At 44.2% G+C, this 19,221-nt stretch overlaps 1 protein-coding gene across 3 annotated transcripts in view; it reads left to right on the top strand.

The window, feature by feature from the left end:
• Positions 1–834: 834 nt before the first annotated feature.
• CRYBG1 (crystallin beta-gamma domain containing 1) overlaps positions 835–19,221 on the top strand; it is a 93,679-nt gene continuing 75,292 nt past the window's right edge. The window contains exon 1 of one of the 3 annotated variants that reach the window (XM_032443287.2): positions 835–1,403. In XM_032443287.2, the coding sequence (XP_032299178.2) occupies positions 868–1,403 (536 nt within the window). In that variant the 5' untranslated portion in view covers positions 835–867. Of the gene's footprint in view, positions 1,404–2,183; positions 2,338–19,221 lie in introns of those variants that run through there. The other 2 variants (XM_085543661.1, XM_085543662.1) reach the window with 2 other exon arrangements.

The raw sequence follows: 19,221 nt of genomic DNA, 5'->3' as shown, positions 1-19,221 counted from the left end.
CTTTGCAGCAATGAGCAATGTCAGAAGAGACAAGATACTGCCAAAATGTTAGCGCTGCTGTGTTGTGTTGTGCACAGATATGTGCTGGTTGTAAGAATTTAGGACAGACGCTATTCTCCACTGTGAAACTATTAGAGAGCATCCAAAGGAGAGCTACAAAGACATACCGGTAGCTGCTGAGGTCCCTGGGTTTGCTCAGCCCAGAGCAGAGGAGCTGATGGAGGCCTGATGGCGGCTGCAGCTCCTCACAGGGAGCGGAGGCCAGCGCTGAGCTCTGCTCTGTGTGACAGCGACAGGGCCCGAGGGAACGGCATGGAGCTGTGCCAGGGGAGGGTCGGGGTAGAGGTTAGGGACAGGGTGTTTGCCAGAGGGCGGTGGGCATGGTCCCGATGCGGGAGTTCAAGGAGTGCTGGCACAGCACTCACAGACGTGCGGCTCGATATTGGTTGGTGCTCCGTGGAGCCGGGAGTTGGATTCGCTGATCCTTGTGGGTCCCTTCCAACTTGGGATTTCTGTGAAAATCATTTACCCTCCCCCACCCCTCCCCGCCCCCACCAAAGGGCTCGATTTTTACTTCTCGGCTTAACGAAGAGCCGGCCGGATGGCAGAAGTTCTCCCCAGGGAGATGGATAAGCAGCTCAGTAATTAACGCGGCGGGCAGTGGTGCACAGAGCAGGGCTGCAGGGCCAGGACAGCTCTCGGTCTGGCGGAGCCCCCTCGGCGGCGTCCACCGACGGTGGGTCCGTGCCCGGCCGCGGCTCCGCTGTGTGTCGGGCCCCCACGGCGCTGCCTTTTCCCTCCGGTGGCGCAAGAGCCCGGCTCGGCCCCGAGGGCCGTCGGAGCGCAACAACAAGATAATGGCCCCTAATGCGCACCCTGGGCACGGATCGCGCGCCAGCCGCTCCCTTCCTGTGCCACCGGCGGGGAACCTGCCGCGGCGCGGCTCCCTCGGCGGGGAGGGACCGGGCCGGCCGGCGGTGGGCAGGGACGGCGGGAGGCGATCGCCTTAATAACGCATACACCGCGCCGGGCGGCAACCACCGGCGCGCCCCGTCCATGCCCGCGGAGAGACCGCCACCCGCGCAGCGCTGCCCTCGCTGCCGCCCCGGCTCCGGCCGCCGGCGGGCGGGCACCCCGGCGCAGCCCCTCTCTTCTCGCCGCCGCGGAGCGGAGCCCGGCATGGCGCGGCGCGGCCGCTTCCAGCGCCTCTTCGGCCGCAGCGAGTCCGAAGACTCGGAGCCCGAAGGGGCGGCCGCCTCCCCCCGCCGCCGGCCCCTCTCCGTCGCGCCCAAGCGGCGCTCCGCGTTCCCTCAGTGGCGCCCGAAGAGAAAGGAGCCGCAGCCGCCCGCCCGCGGCACGCCGACCGCCGCGCCCCTCGGCATCCAGGAGCCGCCGCCGCTGAGGTAAGAGCGGGCGGGAGGGCACGGCCGGGTGGGAGCCGGGAGCTGCCGAGCGGCTGAGGCCCCCGACGGGAAGGTGGGAGCCGGCAGGGAGCGATGAGCTCACGGCTCTCCGAGCTGGCAACTTCGAGCTGCTCCGAGCTGGCAACGCGATGTGCGAGCTGTGCGGTACACGGCAGCGTTAATGGGTGTTTGGTCCGGGCTGAGGAAACTGAGCTCTGTGGGTGGCTCTGTGTGGTGTTTTAAACGTGTATGTAGTAGTTGCACTGCAAACATTGGTATGTGCCTAAAAGTGGACGTGGTGCAGGTGGGCAGACTTGGTTGAAGTATGATCTAATGATGCGTGTGTTTGGTACTCTGATGAAATACTGGAAACTTCAAATACCAAAGTATTCCGTGAATGAAAGACAGAGGTAGTTCATGTTCGTGTTTGTGTAGGGAAAGTACTGCGAAGTCTGATTTACAGAGCTACTAATCCAGGAAATCTGGGTCTGATGATGCCACTGGGTATCCGAGCGCAGGGCGCTGCTGCAGGTGACCTCAACCAGGAACAGGTCCCTCTTCCACCTCCCCCAAGGCTGATAAAGTGAATCCCGGTGCTCTGTCAGCAGCAGATCACAGCTTAGCTGGAGGGGAGCCGGGCGGGCTCTGCGCTCAGACCACAGCACTGTGCCCTGCTGGGCTTTGAGACCTTCAAAGAACAGAGAGCAGCCTCTCTAGGCAAGCTGCATTGCTGATTGCATCAAGGGAAGCTAATCCTGGTACAAGGCTGGAACATCACTTCGTTCTGGTTTTGGCCTCTCCTCTGGCTGTGTCCCACTGAGGAACCTGCTGGCCCTTCTTGGAGACCCTCACTTGGGTGTCAGCAGGTACTGCTGGACCAAGGCTGCCTCTCCCTGAGCTGCAGAAGCCACACTTCACAGCCTCTCCTCCCAGGGTAAGTGCTGCAGGCTCCCAGCACCTTGAGGCACTGCAGTTTGTCTGCTTTGCTTCGTGTTGAGGGGGCCCGGAACTGGTGTTGAGATGCGGTCAGGTGAGTGGTGAGGAAAAGGGAAGAGATCTTTCATCAAGCTGCCAGTTCCTCAGTCTCCCATATCGATAGCTCACTAGCTCTGCAGTGCCAAACCAGGGCAGCAGTGTGTTAAAGGAGTTCAGATTCAGTTGTTACACCTGGAAAAAATGGGAGAATGTCTTTCCTGTGTAATGTTATCAAGTTCTGTGCTTAAAATGTGAGTGGAATCTCCTAACTGCAAGGCTTCTGGAATAGGTTTATAACTCTCATTATGAAATAGTTTTCTTTGCCTTCTGATCGGGGAACCAGTCCTACTATTGACAACAGGTTGGGCTTGTGCTTGAGCACATGGACGTACTTGTTTATGTTCACATCATTAACTGCACTTGGTCATCTTCAGAGCATACAGGCTGCTCTGTCTGTGTTACCTGTCTGTTATTATTTTTTTTAGGTAGCCAATACTTATTTTTGCTGTTAGGTTACTTATCTTGAAGAGCAGTAGCCAGCATGTTAGCGGGTATCCTAGCATTAATAAAGCAAGAGAGCAGCTCAACTCCTTTAAACTTGTGGCGGTGAGTGTGAATTCTCGTGCCTTGATACAGTTTGTGTTACGCTACTTATATTCTTGAGTGTCTCCGGATGAACTCCCCTGGTCTCTTTTTCCAGCACAAACTCCTATAGTTTCATTGCCAGAGGTAATAGTTACAATCTGGAGCCTCTGAACAGCAGAAGCGTGACTGGAAGAGAATGGGAAAGAATGACAGTTGCCACCAAACCTTAGAAAACTGCACCATTTAAAGAAACTAAACTTCACTCGGTCCCTTGAAAGTCATGAAGCTTGTGACTTCCATACATCAGACAGCCTGCAGAGCTGACATGTGTTGGACATTGAAGGATCTCCACCCAAGGGCAGCTTGAAAAATGAAGGCAATGACTTTGGTTTGAACTTTGGAGGAGGAAGCTGGGAACCGGAGGACAAAGAAGATTGTCTGTCTTTGGGGTGTGATTGTTTAGTGTGGTGCTACGCTGTTATTCTGGAGCCTTTGGTATTTGTTGATCAAGACCAGACTCGTTATTTCAGTCCAGCTCTAAACTGGCTCATGCATAAATCACAATAGTTTGGTTCTTGCCCAAAACACATTGGCATCAAAACATTTTTGCAGCTTATTAATTCCTAAGTTTCAAGAAGCACAGGTAATTCTCTGCATTAGTATTGGGACTGCTTGGACTGCTACCATCAGCAATAGCCCGTCTTACTTTTACTGTGCTCTCTCCTGATTAAATTCAACTCAGCTCATCCTCATCAACATACTAAACACGAAGGCAAAGAAAACTCTGTGACTGTTATTCTACACTGATTTGGCAGGGATGCAAACATGAATTAGGATCGGTAGGAAGCAAAAAAAAAGCAATGAGAAACTTAGTATTAGGCTGCATCCAAGGTTAGTCAGACTGCGGAATAATTAGATGTTATCTCAGAGAGGAACACACACATTCAAGAGATGGGTGAGGAAATGTGTTGCAAGCAGAGAAAGTGGTACTGGGACCATTTCCTTTCAGCTGCTCTTCTTTGATTTCTGTGTTAGAAGAACTGAGGTAATCATGCTCTACAGCCCGTGTGCAACATTGTATTGTGGAAATAGTAAGTGTTTCATCCTATTAAAAACAGAGCTCGTAATGCGGCAGAATATTAGTAGCTTGATTGATTGACAAGAACAAAATGCAGGAAACTGTCACACAGTCAGCTGCATTGCATGGTAAAATAGGAACTGTTTATTCAGTGTACTTCGGGTATGTGTGTGAACTTATGCTTGTGTAGTTGAAAGAAAGATTCAATCATAGAATCATAGAATTACCCAGGTTGGAAAAGACCTTGAAGATCATCAAGTCCAACCGCAGCCTAACCAGTACCCTAACTCTAGAAAACCTACACTAAATCCCTGAGTACCACATCCAAACGGCTCTTAAACACAACCAGGGATGGCGATCCAACCACCTCCCTGGGGAGCCTATTCCAGTACCTAATTGTTCACCTGTGCTTTTTGCAAGATGGAATGTGGGTGTCTAGAAGGGTTGTCGGTTGCATTTAATTTGTGGAAGATGGAAATGAGAAAGGGTAATTAGTTCTGCAGTATAATTCTTGGTCATCCATAGTGCCTTAGGAATACAGATTTATTCGTTTTGATTTATACAGGAAAGAAGTTCCGTTAAACTATCAAGATTAAAAAATGCAGAGTTTTGCTCAAAATTTAATCCACAATAGTATTTTGTTTTCATTTGTTCTCCCTTAATTATAGAAAAAAGGGATCATAAAGAATGCAATGTATCCATGCCATTCACTAATCAAAGAATTTTCCTTAGTTTGTGAGTGCTTCTATGTTTGCTGCATATTTATTTTTGTGGGGATGATGTACCCCACTATATTCAGGTGAACCTGACCCACAGTAGTGCTGAGTACCACTGAGGCAATATAAGCTCTGTCCTGAAGGGGTAAATATCTACTAAAATGAGGACTGCTCTGAAAAAACAGATTCTAGCCTTTTCAGATCAGGTACCAGACACGACACTTTTGGTTTTAGTGTGTCAGATCCACACTTTGTAATGGCGACAAATAAAAAGATGCTTTGAATCATAGAATCACCAAGGTTGGAAAAGACCTAAAAGATCATCCAGTCCAACCGTTCACCTATTACTAATAGCTCCTACTAAACCATGTCCCTCAACACAACATCCAGTCGTTCCTTGAACACCCACAGGGTCAGTGACTCCACCACCTCCCTGGGCAGTGCATTCCAGTGGAGAACAGTTGGGAAACTGTCGAGAGATAAAACATCATTTTGAAAAACACCTAGGTAAAAAAACCCAATAGATTGAGTGCAAATGCATCCAGCTGGCATTTAATAATACATGGAGTGCTAAAATGATTATTAAATATTGAATGAACACCTCTTCAGTGAACATCATTTGTCTAGATGTGGAAAACCGGTTTTCATGGTCTGCTGTTAATGCTGCTGTATCATTTGCTCCTTTCCTCTTTGTCATGTTCCCTTGTTCCATCTCTCCCTTCCTCTTGGGATTTGTACCAAGCAATTCAGCCTTCTTTCTCTAGTGGCTTCCTGCCTGCATTGAGTATGCAGAAGAGTTCTTTACTGTGCCTGAAATAGCCTCAGGACATAGGCAGGACAACATCTGTAGATAGAAGTAGTATCTGTAGGTAAAATGCTATAATCAGAAGAATTAGATGAGCTTATTTTGGCACAGGGGACTTGAAGAAGGCGATTATTTTGTTCCCTTAACATCCTCTCTTTGCTGAGGTTATGGAGTTACCCTGTGGCGCAAGTGCCGCTCTGCTACACAGGAGGCTCGAATCCCGGGGGTGGGACTTGATGATCTCTAAGGTCCCTTCCAACCCACACCAGACTGTGATACTGTGAAATAACATGTTAGACAAACAAGTGAGATGCTGGAAGTCTTTTCACGTGCTGGTAAATAATGCCTTTATACAAAAAGCACTGGATCAGTTTATTTAGAATGAGAGAAAACCTGTCTGAAAGGCCTGTCATTGTCTTAAGATGACATTTTGCATCATTTTTGGTAATACTAAATGCCATAGGTGAGCAAAATTATTATGTTATTGAAACGGTGAATATAATTAGGGTTACTTCATGTACAAATACGAGATGGAATCCTTATCCTCTAATTTCAGCTATCTAAATCTGAACTAGTTGCTCTCTTTATAATCAAGGAAGACAAATAGGCACGTCTGGTGTGCAATTCATCTCACCCTAGGGCAAGCGTCTAAAGCAGGCTAACTGAATTGCCATTTAGAAGGGCCAGTTTGAACTCACTGCTTTAAAATGCACCTGAAGGTCACCTGAAGCTCCAGCATCTGGAATTGGACAGTAGAGTGCACTCTGTGTTACCTGGTAAGGTGAGGGTGACGGAGCACTGGAACAGGCTGCCCAGGGAGGTGGTGGAGTCTCCTTCTCTGGAGATATTCAAGACCCGCCTGGACGCCTACCTGTGTGACGTGGTGTAGGGAGCCTGCTTTGGCAGGGGGGTTGGACTCGATGATCTCTAGAGGTTCCTTCCAACCCCTACAATTCTGTGTTTCTGTGAATCCACAAACTGACACCTTCATGCAGGATGTTACAGCGCAAAGTTCTGAGCTTCAAAATCTATGTTCTCATCTTTTACATGCAACTTTAAGGCACCTTCTTTGCTTGTAAGCAATCTCCTGCTGAAGATGCTTTTTGTTTTTTCCACAGAATCCCTGTGTTTTCAGTTGGTTGTAGCTAAGAGTTTTCAGGTTTCTTTAAGGAACTGTGGTTGATCCCTGCTTGCACTGTATTTCCTAGGTGAAGCTTGGCAAGTTGTGGGATAGTCATGAGAACAAACCTTTCATAGATGGCGGTGGGGAGAGAATGGGGGAAGCAGGAGAGAGGAGAGAGGATACTCCTTGGCCTAGGATCTGATCTGCAGAGTTATAGCCAAAAAGGCAATGTTATGTCTGCTGGAAACGGAATCTTCTAGTGGGAAGGATGAGAAACTATTAAGATTAGGCAGCTCTTCCTTTAGCAGCTTGCATTTTAAAATAAAAACATGAGGAGCTGTTCTATGCTCAGATCTTCCCATGGAAGGGAAAATCCCTCCTCTTTAGCTTTCAAAACAAACATTAAAAAAAATTAATGGCTTGCCTACATATAATGTTATCAGATAACAGTGTATCTTTGTACATACTATTCCTATATTAGTCACTTCTTACACCTTGCAGACTTTCTGTTGTACAGTTTTCCTTCTCACGCCTGTTTGTTCGCGCAGCCACGTACTGTGAGCTAACTCAGCCTGTCATCAAATATTTCATCACCCAGTGCTCCTCAAAACAAGGAGGGAAAGACAGGCAAAGGCTGATCGATAGAAGGGGTTATCCTTTTCCTATGCTGTCTTCTTAAAAACAGCCAAAAACAATCATATTTAATTTATTTAAAGAAAAGCACAACTGGTGTTTTGATAAAATATGCTGTTTTTTCTTGATAGCTATTCCTTATCTTAATTACTGTGCTCCTACTGTCAGAGAAATTCCGCAAGTACCTTGAGAACTGTAGGCAGACCAAGGGGCCATAATGTATCCTAGAACTGACTTCTTATAGTTACTGTTTCATTGTGGTAAGCCACTGTTAGATTGTCTGATACTGTTGCTGAGAGAAAGCTGCGCATGAGGAATGCAGTGTCCACAAGGATCTGTGCTCCAGCTCACAGATCAGTATCAGGCTGTAATTAACCAGCAAGAAGAAGTTTAAGCTTCATGGCCTAGTGGAAACCATCATTCTCCTTTTGTCTGTTGTGCTGTGGCCAGGAGCAGGTGCCACAACACAGGTGCTCAGGCCCATGCAAAGTCTCAGGTGGCTTCTAATTAACATCGTGAGGTAGAGAGAACCTCTTAGCGGAAGCATTTGTGTTACTTGTGAGAGAGGCTGCTTTTTAGGAAGTGAGGCGTTATATGGTTTCTCCTGGCAGGAAACTAGAAGAACGCTCTCCACATTTTATGGTAAGTACAGAATAGGTTGATTTAAGTTAGAAGAAACCTCTGCAGCTCATCTTGCTCAGTTCTTGTAAGAGCAGAGTCAACTTTGAAGTTAGCTTGTGCTGTGAAGTTGAATGGAATTGCTGGGGGTATCGTCTAACCAGGGTTCTGATATCTGCAGAGGCTGAAACCCCACAACTTACTCATGAAGGCTGTGAATTTTTTCCCTCAATTCTAATACAAATTTCTGTTCCTTGTGTCCATCTCCTCTTTGTCTGTCCCCGTTCACCTTCAAGGTGAGGTTGGCTCCCATTCGGTAGCCAGTCTCTGCTCTTCCAGTTGCTTAAGCCACACGCCCCAGTACCTGAACATCTTTTTGGTCCTGTACTTGCTGCATTTTGTCAGCGCTTTTCTAGTACTGCAGATATGCAGGGTAGCCTGCACTGTCACAAGGGCATGCTGCTGATCATGTCTGATGGCAGAGTGATTTGTAAACAACGGGCTTGCAGATACTGGCCGCTGACAAGTACAAGAGAATGCCGAGTCACTGTAAACCTGTGGGTTTTGTGGGTGTGAGTGTGCCTGGGTTCTTAGCTTTTGACTCCCAGAAGAGCTGACTGATCTGCTTCTTTGTTTGTTTTGGTTTCTGTCATTTCAATTCCTTGAAACCATCAGCTGGGATTCCATAGCTGGTGTTCCGTAGAGGGAAGGAAGTGCTCTGTGACAAGCAATGCTAACATTTCACTTACAATTATCTGAGAACCAGGTGTGTGTGTGGTCTTCCTAGGTAGAAGTGACCTAGGAGTACACAGCTCTGGGTCTGTGCTCGTGTTATACTTCCTTCCAAGAAGCAGCTTATTGACTGATCATTTGGCTGCTTGCTTGTTTCTCCCAGCCCTGAGACCCCAAGGACAAGTATGCGGACGCAGCACTCTGCTAAGTGACATGTCTTACAGACCAGACCTGCTTTTCAACTGGCTGTATTGAACCTGGGTGCATGGAAGACGCATCTGTCTGACCCCACCTTACAGACATATTCTGAGTTAACCTCATGTGATTCTTGTGATTTGAGTCTGGATTCCTTAAGTTATTCAGTGGGAGGAGACCTTGCCTGTCTTCTGTTTAGACAATAAGACTTTTTTTTCTCACAACTTTTGTCTGTGTTGTTGGTTTAGTGACTGGTCTCTCCCAGGCTTGTGCTGTGTGTTTATCAAATGCCTGGAATAATGGAGTCTCATTTTGACCCGCTTCTGTATGCAAATAGTGAGTAACAGCAGGAAAGACCAAAAAAACAGTTGGCACCTTTCAAAAGCACTGAAGGAATACATATCATCTGAAATTTCAGAATGGAATGCGTTGGGCTTTATAGTCCTTGTGTAATTTAAAGGGCGTGTTTGAGGTGAAGAGATAATAAAGAGGCGGAGAGGCAGCCCATAAAAGTTCCACGGGGTGTATGGATGATAGTTGTGCAGATGGTAAGTCTGGAGGTGTGAAGTTGCCTGCCTGGTTTCCATTGAATAGCTCGATACCCATTTCTGTCACATGCACTGGAAACAGAATGGCCTGAAGTTCAGGGAAGCTCTCACCACCTGCATTTGGGATCAAACTTGCAGGTGTTTTTGAGAAGATGCTTGTCCTTAGTAGGTGCTAACACACAGCATGGTACCATTTGGACATGGTTCAGTGGGAGCTATCGGTCATAGGTGAACAGTTAGACAAGATGATCTTTTAGGTCTTTTCCAACCTTGGTGATTCTATGATTCTATGGAGGTTGCTTGCCACTCTGTTCTTCTGTTGGCAGTACTGTTAGTCACTGTGGAGTCTGCCTGGCTGTTGGCACTGTTTCACACCCTATATCTGTGTCTTGGAGCAACTGCTAATTGAACTAACCAGTTCTTTAATATGATTTAGATGATATCTTCTTTATTTGGGACAAATAGAAATCTTTGTAAAACTCTTGAGTGAGTTATATACACACACACATACAATGTGATAGTAAGATGTCCAGCTTGGAGGCATGAGCAGCTAGTGACCTTGACTGTAAAAGTTTATTAGTTTGTGAAATGGTGCAGTAATTCAGCCTGGAGTATTTTTAGAAGCCCTCTGCATCCTTAAGGTATCTTGCTAAAACTGGATGTCTGTCTTTCCTCCCCACTTTATCACTCCATTCCCGGAAGCTGTGTGAGATCCTGCCTGGAGCTGGCACTGAGGAATGTCCCGCTGGCTGCTGAACCTGTGGGGCAGCATAGAGGGAGCAGGAATAACTCCACGTGGGTACCCACACACCGATGGCACGTTGCTTGGAGTGACTGCTGGGGAGGAACTGAGCAGGAAGTGTCTGGCAAAACCTGGCAGCTTTAAATGCTCAAATTCCTTCTCTCAGTGAGCTCAAGCATGTTCAAATATTTAACATACCAGTGTTTTCATCACACTGACACCAGTGTTTTGAGATGGGCATTTATGTTTGAGTTTTCTGGGGACTTCCTTTTAAATATGAAATGCAGTCAGTTCATGAGAGGTTCTTTTTACTGTTGGAGAGGACCCTCAGTTACCTCACTGTCAGTTCCCTCTATTTCTCTGACTAATTTGCTATCCTCTACAGTGTTGTGTTGGTGATTGATTTCTTTTTAAAAAGAAAAAGGAACCTCTGTCTACCTGTTTGGACGTGTCTTATCTTTTCTCAGATCGGATTTACCTGCCAGCTTTTGGCAGATTTCCATGGTACAATTACATTAAACAGTGTTCCCCCTCCCCCATCCCCCCCGCCATGTGGTTGTCTACAGATCTGACGCTCTCCTTGCACCCGTCTTCAGGCAAGTCCTTTATGCTCTAAGGATTCCACGTCTCGATAATCCATGGGTTTGTGGTTCATCAGAATCATCAAGGTCCAGAAATTCTCTGCTCCCATTGCTCCTTATTACAGTCTGTGGAATTCCTTTTCTTCCAGTGATGGACTAAATGTGCTTTTCCAGTTGAGCCCGAACCCCCCCAAGTCTTTCCCCTGGGATCTCTGCCAAAGCAACAATGTGTTAACACGTATTTGTTCCTTCCCACACTTAGAAGCATCAGCTCTGGCTTTGTTCCATAAAAATTGCAGAGCTGTTTGTGTCTAGCATCTTTATTTTTTTCAGCTGTACCTGTCTGTAACTAAGACCGACATGTCTCTCTTTCATCAGGAATGCTGTGTGATTTTTACCAACATACATTCTGGACAGAATATTTCCCAGGCTGTCTGCTGGATGATCTGTTTCTCATAGAATTTTGGAAGATATTTTTGTCTACTTTCAGGGGTCTCATCAATTTGCAGTCTATATTGCATTGTAGATGTTTAGTGTAGACTTACTGAATATAAATCAGTAATTTAGACATTAATTTTTTATACAGCATTAATCTGATACAATTACTAGCTTTGTATTTTATCTACAGTGTAATACTTGCTTTCATTCTGATGCATACATTTTGCTTTAATGACTGCATTTTCTTACTGGCAGGATGTCCATTACACTTGAAGATGGTTATAAATAAATTTAGCTTCTGATTACAAATGAAATGTCCTTGTCATCTAATGAGGTAGGTGTCACCAGCCACGTGTTGGCAATAGCAGGCCGTGGTGCCTGCTTTTTGACTTTGAAAAGCAGCCAGGGTGTGATTCTCCAAGGGCAGGTGGTGTTCTCTGCTGCTTTTATGGGGCAGGGGAATATTGCATCTAGTGTCTGAGTCAGTCCTACCTTTCAGAAGAGTTTTGAACCCAAGTGGCGTATAAGAAGAACACATTTTCCTATAAATAAGTTATATAATAAAATATTACAAAGCCTGCACATCTTCAGTATAGTGGTTACTCCATCTCTGGATACTTTCAAGGCCAAGCTGGACCAGGCTCTGGGCACCCTGATCTAGCTGTGCATTTCCCTGTTCATTGCAGTGAAGCTGGATGAGATGAACTAGTCCCTTCCAACTCGGAGGATTCCATGGCTCTGTGAATCGTGTTTTCCATATTTCCTAGGCAGTACAATATTCAGCTGTATATTGAGCTCTCTGTGGGTATACTCAACTCTCATTAATCGGTGGCACTGTTGGGAGCTTTAGTGTATTCCGTTGCTTTAAAGATCTGTTCACTTTATCTGATGGTCTGGATGCCAATTAAAGAAAACAAAAATCCCACACTGAATGATTTCTTAACACAAAATTATTTTATAATATAAGGAGTGTGAGGGAAAAGAGCTGTGAAATGAAGGATATTGGCCGACATGAATTTTAATATTGAGTGGATATTGTAATGTAGGCAGGCTTGTTTAATTTAGCAGTTCTTCACTGGGTTGCCCTTTGTTGCCTTTCCTGTCATCTGAATTTTAGTCCATGAACACGGAAACTTTTGTTTTCTGAGCTTTAGGGTCTAGTTGTTAAAGGAGATGTCAGAAATAGATCTAAAAGAGAGAAATCAGGGCCCTGGGAAGAAGGCTTGGCAGAACTACTTACTTCTCTGCACGAGTATTCTAAATTGACTGGTTTGCCTTTGAGCAATAGTCATTTGTTTTCAGGGTCAGATATATGTGTTGGACTGAGTGTGCTTTTCCAGTTGAAGCTGAACCCCCCCATTACCCTTGTGCTTAAACACAGGGACATTTTAGTGTGATGGTATCTGCAGATGTCCATAGATTTGCTGCTACCACTCATGATTCATATGAGAGGAATAAAGGTTTCCATGTGTTTCAGTTACTTCTTAGCCTTGGCACAAGCTTCCTGTTGTCAGAGAGCTTTTAACTTCAGTTTTCAATAACTTTTATCAACCTGGGTCCATTGGTTTGTGTTCCTTGCAATGGATTTCACATAGCTGAAGAAGGATACACAAACAATGTAGGTAGTGATCAGGGCATCTAACATAGTGAGCACCTCCCAGAACTATAACTGAATATTTTCCAGTGGTGCTCATGCAGCTTCTGGTGCTGGTGACCTGCTTCCAAAATGCCTGGTGAAGAAGAGGTGCTATAGTTCTGCGAGTGACCTCTGCTTGTCTGAATCACCAACAAATGACAATAAGGAAACAGTTCCGACACTGACCCTGACTGTGGCATCTTGTTATGTGATCCTGTCACCAGTACCAGTGCTGTCACAACCTGGAATGCTTGGTGTATTTGACCAAGAACCCAAGTTACTTCAGGGCATCTGAGCAGTGGGGAGCACTGACTAATAATCCAAAAATTTGAAACTGCTTTGCTGAGAACATTCAGTTTCCATGATGTCCCTGCTGCCTGTAGCACTGAGGCTATCACTGTGGCGGAAGGGTGTTCCCCATTTCTATGACTCCTCACCATTTGTGAGAATCTAGAAGGATATGATAGGTTGCAATTCATTTTCTCATCCTGCTTCCCTAAGCTTTTATAATTAGCCATGATACCTTGTCTCTGACGTAGTTCAGGTAGACCTCATAAATCAAACCAGATCATTCCTGCTAGTAAAGGAGAACAGGCTCAGAAGAACCTCCTGGATGGGAATCTACCTTCTGAGTTCCTTCAGGAAGGTTGGAGGGCTCAAGCATCTCTCCCGTGGAACAGAGCTGAGAGAGCTGCAGTTTTTTAGCCTGGAGAAGGAGAGTCTTCATTTCAGCCTTTCAGTACTTTGAGGTGTTCTATGGGAAAGATGAGGAGAGACTCTTTATCAAGTATAGTAACAGGACAAAGGGTAATGGTTTAAACTAAAAAAGAGTAGGCTTAGATTAGGTATAAGGAAGAAATTCTTCACTCACAGAGTGGCAGGGCACTAGAATATGTTTCCCAGAGAAGCTGTAGATGATCCATGCTTGAAGTGTCGGATGGGGCCCTGGGCATCCTTATCTGGTAGAAGATGTCCTTTGACTGTGGCAGGGGGTTGGAGCCAGATGGTCTTCGAACCCAAACCATTCTGTGATTTTATGGAGATTAGAGTTTCATTTCTGGACAGGTGCTGTAGTCAGCTTTATGACTTTAGTTTTCAAATCTAGCTGTAAATATTCTCTATCTTTACCAAAGTGAGTGGTTCCTGGAAGGAAAAGATTGTTTCTGTTGTAGTGTAGGGATACAGGGCATTTGTGGTGTTTAGGATGGGCCAATGAAGGTCCCTTCAGGCCTGTATCTCCCAGGAGTAGTCCCCAAGACAAAGAAGGTGTAATTCAATGATAGACAGGTGTTAGAGATCTTATTCCCACTTCATCCTCTCAAGATGAAGTGGTTCTCTGGATGAGTGCCCTGCAAATGAGTAGATTTCAGGGAGCTGATGTTTAAGACAGTTGCAACACGTCACCACATCAAAGAGCCAGCCAGTGTTGGTTGAAAGTTCAGCAAACAGCCTTGGGAACAAATGACCTCTGAATAATAGATGTGTCAAATTCACCAAGGCTTCCAGAGCCCCAGAAGTAAGGCCTCCAGCACGCTCAAAATCTGTGTGTATCTTCTTTAAGAGTTCCAAAGGACAGTTTTACAGTTTGGCATTCATAAAACACTATATGGTTTCTCAGGGCATCCAGATTTGATAATGTATTCAGCAAAACAATCATTTAAGTCACTGTGCTACTTCCCACCTCTGAGTTGACTGTTTATTCCCCTGTAATTATACATGTGTGTGTATGCCTATGGACTATCACAAATAGAGGAAAGCAATATTTGTAGCGTGTGTTACTTAGCTCTCCTGAAGACATGTTGTCCATGGACACCTTCTACAGCTACTCTTTCTACAGGTAAAGCTTGTGTACTTGTGATGAAACTGAAATTTCTGCTCTGCCCTTTATGACATTGGTGCAAAGAACACTAAGCTACACCTGGAGAGCTTCATATACACAGGTACTGCTACAAAAAGCTCATCAGAGCTGAATATTTGGTGCATGCACTTAAACTGGACCACATTTATGGCCAGTACTGATTTAAATCAGGTGGCTTCTTTTTTTTGCTATGTAGAAAAGTCACTCAGAATTGAATAAAAAGAACATTACTTCATTAATTGAAATTAACAGTGAAACACAATGAATTCCAACTGGATCATTGTAAGTATGTGCATGGTAGCAAAAAAAGCACAAGTAGATCTGCGAACACATTAACTCACGTGAGGACAGATCATTGTGAAGAGATCATAATAATAGTTCCATGAGAGTGATTTCAGTCTGTGGTAGGTTGCCCCTCACCAGTAATGAAGCATCCACCAGCTGCTCACTCACTTACTCCTACAGCAGGTTATAGGAGAGAATAGGAAGAGCAATAGTGAGAAAAAAACCTCATTCAAGATAAAGATGGTCTAATCAGCAAGGCAAAGGGGAAAAAACATCATCATCAAGTAATGCACAATTAATTACTCATCAACATCTACTAGCAGACAGGTGTCCAGCCAGTTTCTGAGCAAGAGTTACTTTGGAATGACATCCCGCCACCACACATACAAGCAGTTTTTATTGCTGAGCATAATATTCCATAGCACGGATTGTCCCTTCGGTGAGCTCCCAACCTCTTGCCCACCCCACCTGCTCAGTGTCTCAGTCAGACCAAGGACACTCTTAGGTACTTTTCAGTAGTTAATGATGTTTGTCCTCTTACAAAAGATCCTTCTCTATTTGTTATATTGGTTTGTAGATTGTCTTAACTAAAGGAATGACTGGGATGAAAGGATGGTGGAAAGACCAGAAGTAGATGCACAATAAGATTTATGTACATGTGTAGCTGTGAAGACTGAGAAAAATAGATGTTACCTGAAGATCAGAAAGGTCTCTATGAAATAACTTCAGTTACCAAAGAAGCGCAGGATCTTTAATGAAGGAAGCACAAAATTATTTATGGATTTTATTATTATTATTAAGGAAGAATATATGACATTGTCTTTTGACAGCTCTGGAAATGAATCACCTGGGGTGCACATGATGTCAAATACTGCTTAGTCTTAGAAAAGTCCTGAATAATTTTTGCAAATTAAAACATTTCTAGTTAGTAAACTTACTATAAGTAAAAATAAATCATAGACTTCAGAGCTTAATAAAATTGCCTAGGAAAGACAGGAAAGATTACTTTTTGCCTGGTATATCCTCTAATGCATAATTATCTCATGGAGATGTTTCCTCTCTTTATTTACACACTAAATTAAATATACACTTTGTAATGCTTTAATGAAATGCAGTTTTAGTCACTTAATAGTCTTTCACTTCCATTATTTTTTTCTTGTGTTATTTTCTATTGTTCCTTGTAGATTTAATATGACCTTATATGTTTGTGTTTGTTGATGCATGTAAACATGAATACAAATTCAGATCCAAAGTATTGGACCTATCTTACTGTAGTGTGACATTCCCTACCATCCTGCATCATTATGTAGCTACTAATGGAGTGGTACAGTCGACACATCTGTTACCATAGAGGTTACTAGAAATGGATGGCTGTCAACACTGCCTTGTTGATCTTGATTCGAAAGACTGGAGACGTACACGTGTGCTGTGTAACTTGGATTAATCCCAGGAGCTTGCTCACATCCTGTCAATTGGCTTTGATGTTCATACCTGCAGTTACCCGGTGCTAATGCCACAATCTTCCCTGTCAAATGCTGGGTCGTGGTGGTGATAAACCTGATAAAGCAGCTGCTATTCTGAAAGCATTAAGATAATTGCAGATGTTTCAGCATCATTATGTCACCTCCCTTCCCAATTACTGGATATAGCCACTTTCTGGGACGGGACCTCCCGCAGTGAGATTCTCAGCATATCTGCAGCACAAATGATGATAGATTTTACTTCTTATGTCCCCCCCCTTTCTTTTTTTCCCCCCTTTAATATAGGATTACACTGCATTGACTAGTATTTGGGTCAGTGTTTTTATATGGCGCCTACGCAGCACGTATGCAATAGAGTAACAAATTGCAAAAGCTTTAGCAACTACGGGAAATTTCCTCCAAGAGTAAGAAATATATTGTTTGAAGAGACCTTCTAGTTACTGTTGAAAAAGTCTTCAGCCTCTTTTATTATTCCTCTCTTAAAGTACGATTTTCATCTCTCATACATTCCAAAATGTTTTACTTCTTCTGTGATTTCTGTATGTCTCATATGTCTGGAACAGCCTCGTTATTTTCATCTGCACAGTAATCTGCTTGTCTCCCTAAGTCCCTTTACCAATGTGCTTATTTTGGTTAGCTTTCCACCCTTTCTTTTATGCCACTCCACTGTCCTTTAATCTAGACCAAATTACAATTTAATAATGCAGGTGAGGGTTGGGGAGGAGGGGTGGTTCCAGTTTCAAAAGTTAGCTGGAAAGCAAAACCATTCAGTCATCTCGCATCTTCTGTTGTTGTGGTCTATGGTTCAGTCTGGTCAGGCTTTGCAGGGCACTTGTTTGTGCCCATGTACTTGCGTACAGAGTGAGGCACAGATCTACCGCTGTACACGCTTTGTGAAAGAGAGGTGGACTGAAACTTCTCCTTAATGAGACCTGTGTGGCTTCTGTGAGGTACCAGCAGAGGCTTTTAAGAGAAGTGGTTTTCGAAGTGTCTGCCAAGGTTTCTATAGCAAAACTATTCTCTGAGCCAGCTCCTGAATATTTTTGTAGTAAAGCCTTAAAAAAGAATGACTGAGGACATACAATTAAGCTAAAAACAGCACAAATAACATAATCAGTTTGTTTTGTCCCTTTTCTTCCTGCATTTCTCTGTTAGTTGAATCACAGAATCACAGAATGACCCGGGTTGGAAGGGACCTCAAGGATCATGTAGTTCCAACCCCCCTGCCTGGCAGGGCCACCAAACATACACATTTACTAGATCAGGTTGCTCAGGGCCCCGTCCAACCTGGTCTTGAACACCTCCAAGGACGGGGCATCCACAACCTCGCTGGGCAGCCTGTTCCAGGGCCTAACCACTCTCCTAGTGAAGAACTTCCCCCTAACATCCAACCTAAATCTTCCCTCTTTTAACTTAAAACCATTTCCCTGTGTCCTGCTATTGTCAGCCCTTTCGAAGAGTTTACTCCCCTCCTGGGTGTAAGTTTCCTTCAGGTATTGAAAGGCTGCAATGAGGTCAGCCTTACTGCTTTTATTGATTTGTATTATGCCAATTAACACATACAAGTTTTTGCTATACCTTTTATTTTAGGATTCTGACATTGCACTTTGATATAGGATGTGACTGCTGATAAAACATCAGTACTGGGAGGATAAGAATGACTTGGGATAATATTTTGATTAGTGAAATTAACACCTCGATGTCCTTTCTATAGTTACTGTTTTATTCACATTAATTAATGGAAGCATTAATAGAAAATGATATGGTTTTTTTTGTTTCTTTTACAAGAAAGATTTGTAATTAACAGATTTACAGCTCTGGCTTTTGATGGAAGTAGAGTACAGATCAAGTCTTTTAGTAAAGTCATTTGTTTATGATACTCCAACGAAATCATGCCATTTTATATTTACATCTATAATTTAGCAATATACAGCACTTAAATTAGTAAAGCAAACTCTTTATCCAGAGAATAAACTTCAATATTTAGCGATTGTTTCTCACCCTCATCTGCCTCCTCTTGCTGATTCTTGTTTTCTTTGAAGTGAGTGTTATCTCATATGAAGATAGAAATAAATACAGCTCTGTGTAATTGACAATGAATATCACAGAATTGTAGGGGTTGGAAGGGACCTCTAGAGATCATCGAGTCCAACCCCCCTGCCAAAGCAGGCTCCCTACACCACGTCACACAGGTAGGCGTCCAGGCGGGTCTTGAATATCTCCAGAGAAGGAGACTCCACCTGGGCAGCCTGTAAATCTCTTGGCAGAGATTCTGAAGTCTGTATCTTTGCAGGGAGAAGCTTTGCAGCCTGAAAGGTCTGCTGCCAGCTTAAGTGTGTTTTCATATGTGCAGTAATTGTATGCAGAAGCCTGGAGCAGGCTTCCAGAGGGCCTGAAGGTCTGAGTTTGGAGGCTGAGTCCAAAGACTGTGAAACTGTCATTTGTTTCACTGTGTATTTAATATGACAAAAACTTGAGTGCTTGCTTTCTTTTCTCCCATATATGCTATTGTAGTAACCAGGTTGATTACTTTACTTGTTTATCATTTTCTTTTGGGCATGGTTTACTTGCATTTTTACAAAGAAATCTCTTTCAGTTGTAAGTACGCCTTTTGTGAAAGGAGGTTTTTTACCTTACACTTTGAAAGATCATCAGGATTCACTATAAAACCCAGCACTAAAAATGTTTTTCCCAAAATCCAGAGGATTCATGTGTGGGAGTTGAGTTAGTAATTTCTTTATCCCTCATGAAGAAGTTGACCCAGCTGTGTCACAAATGACAAGATAAAT

This window comes from Coturnix japonica, chromosome 3, assembly GCF_054131305.1.
Source record: "Coturnix japonica strain WE chromosome 3, WE-NBRP24, whole genome shotgun sequence".
NCBI classification, from domain to species: domain Eukaryota; kingdom Metazoa; phylum Chordata; class Aves; order Galliformes; family Phasianidae; genus Coturnix; species Coturnix japonica.
Note: the sequence above shows the minus strand (reverse complement) of the source record. Positions and strands in the feature narration are given on the sequence as shown.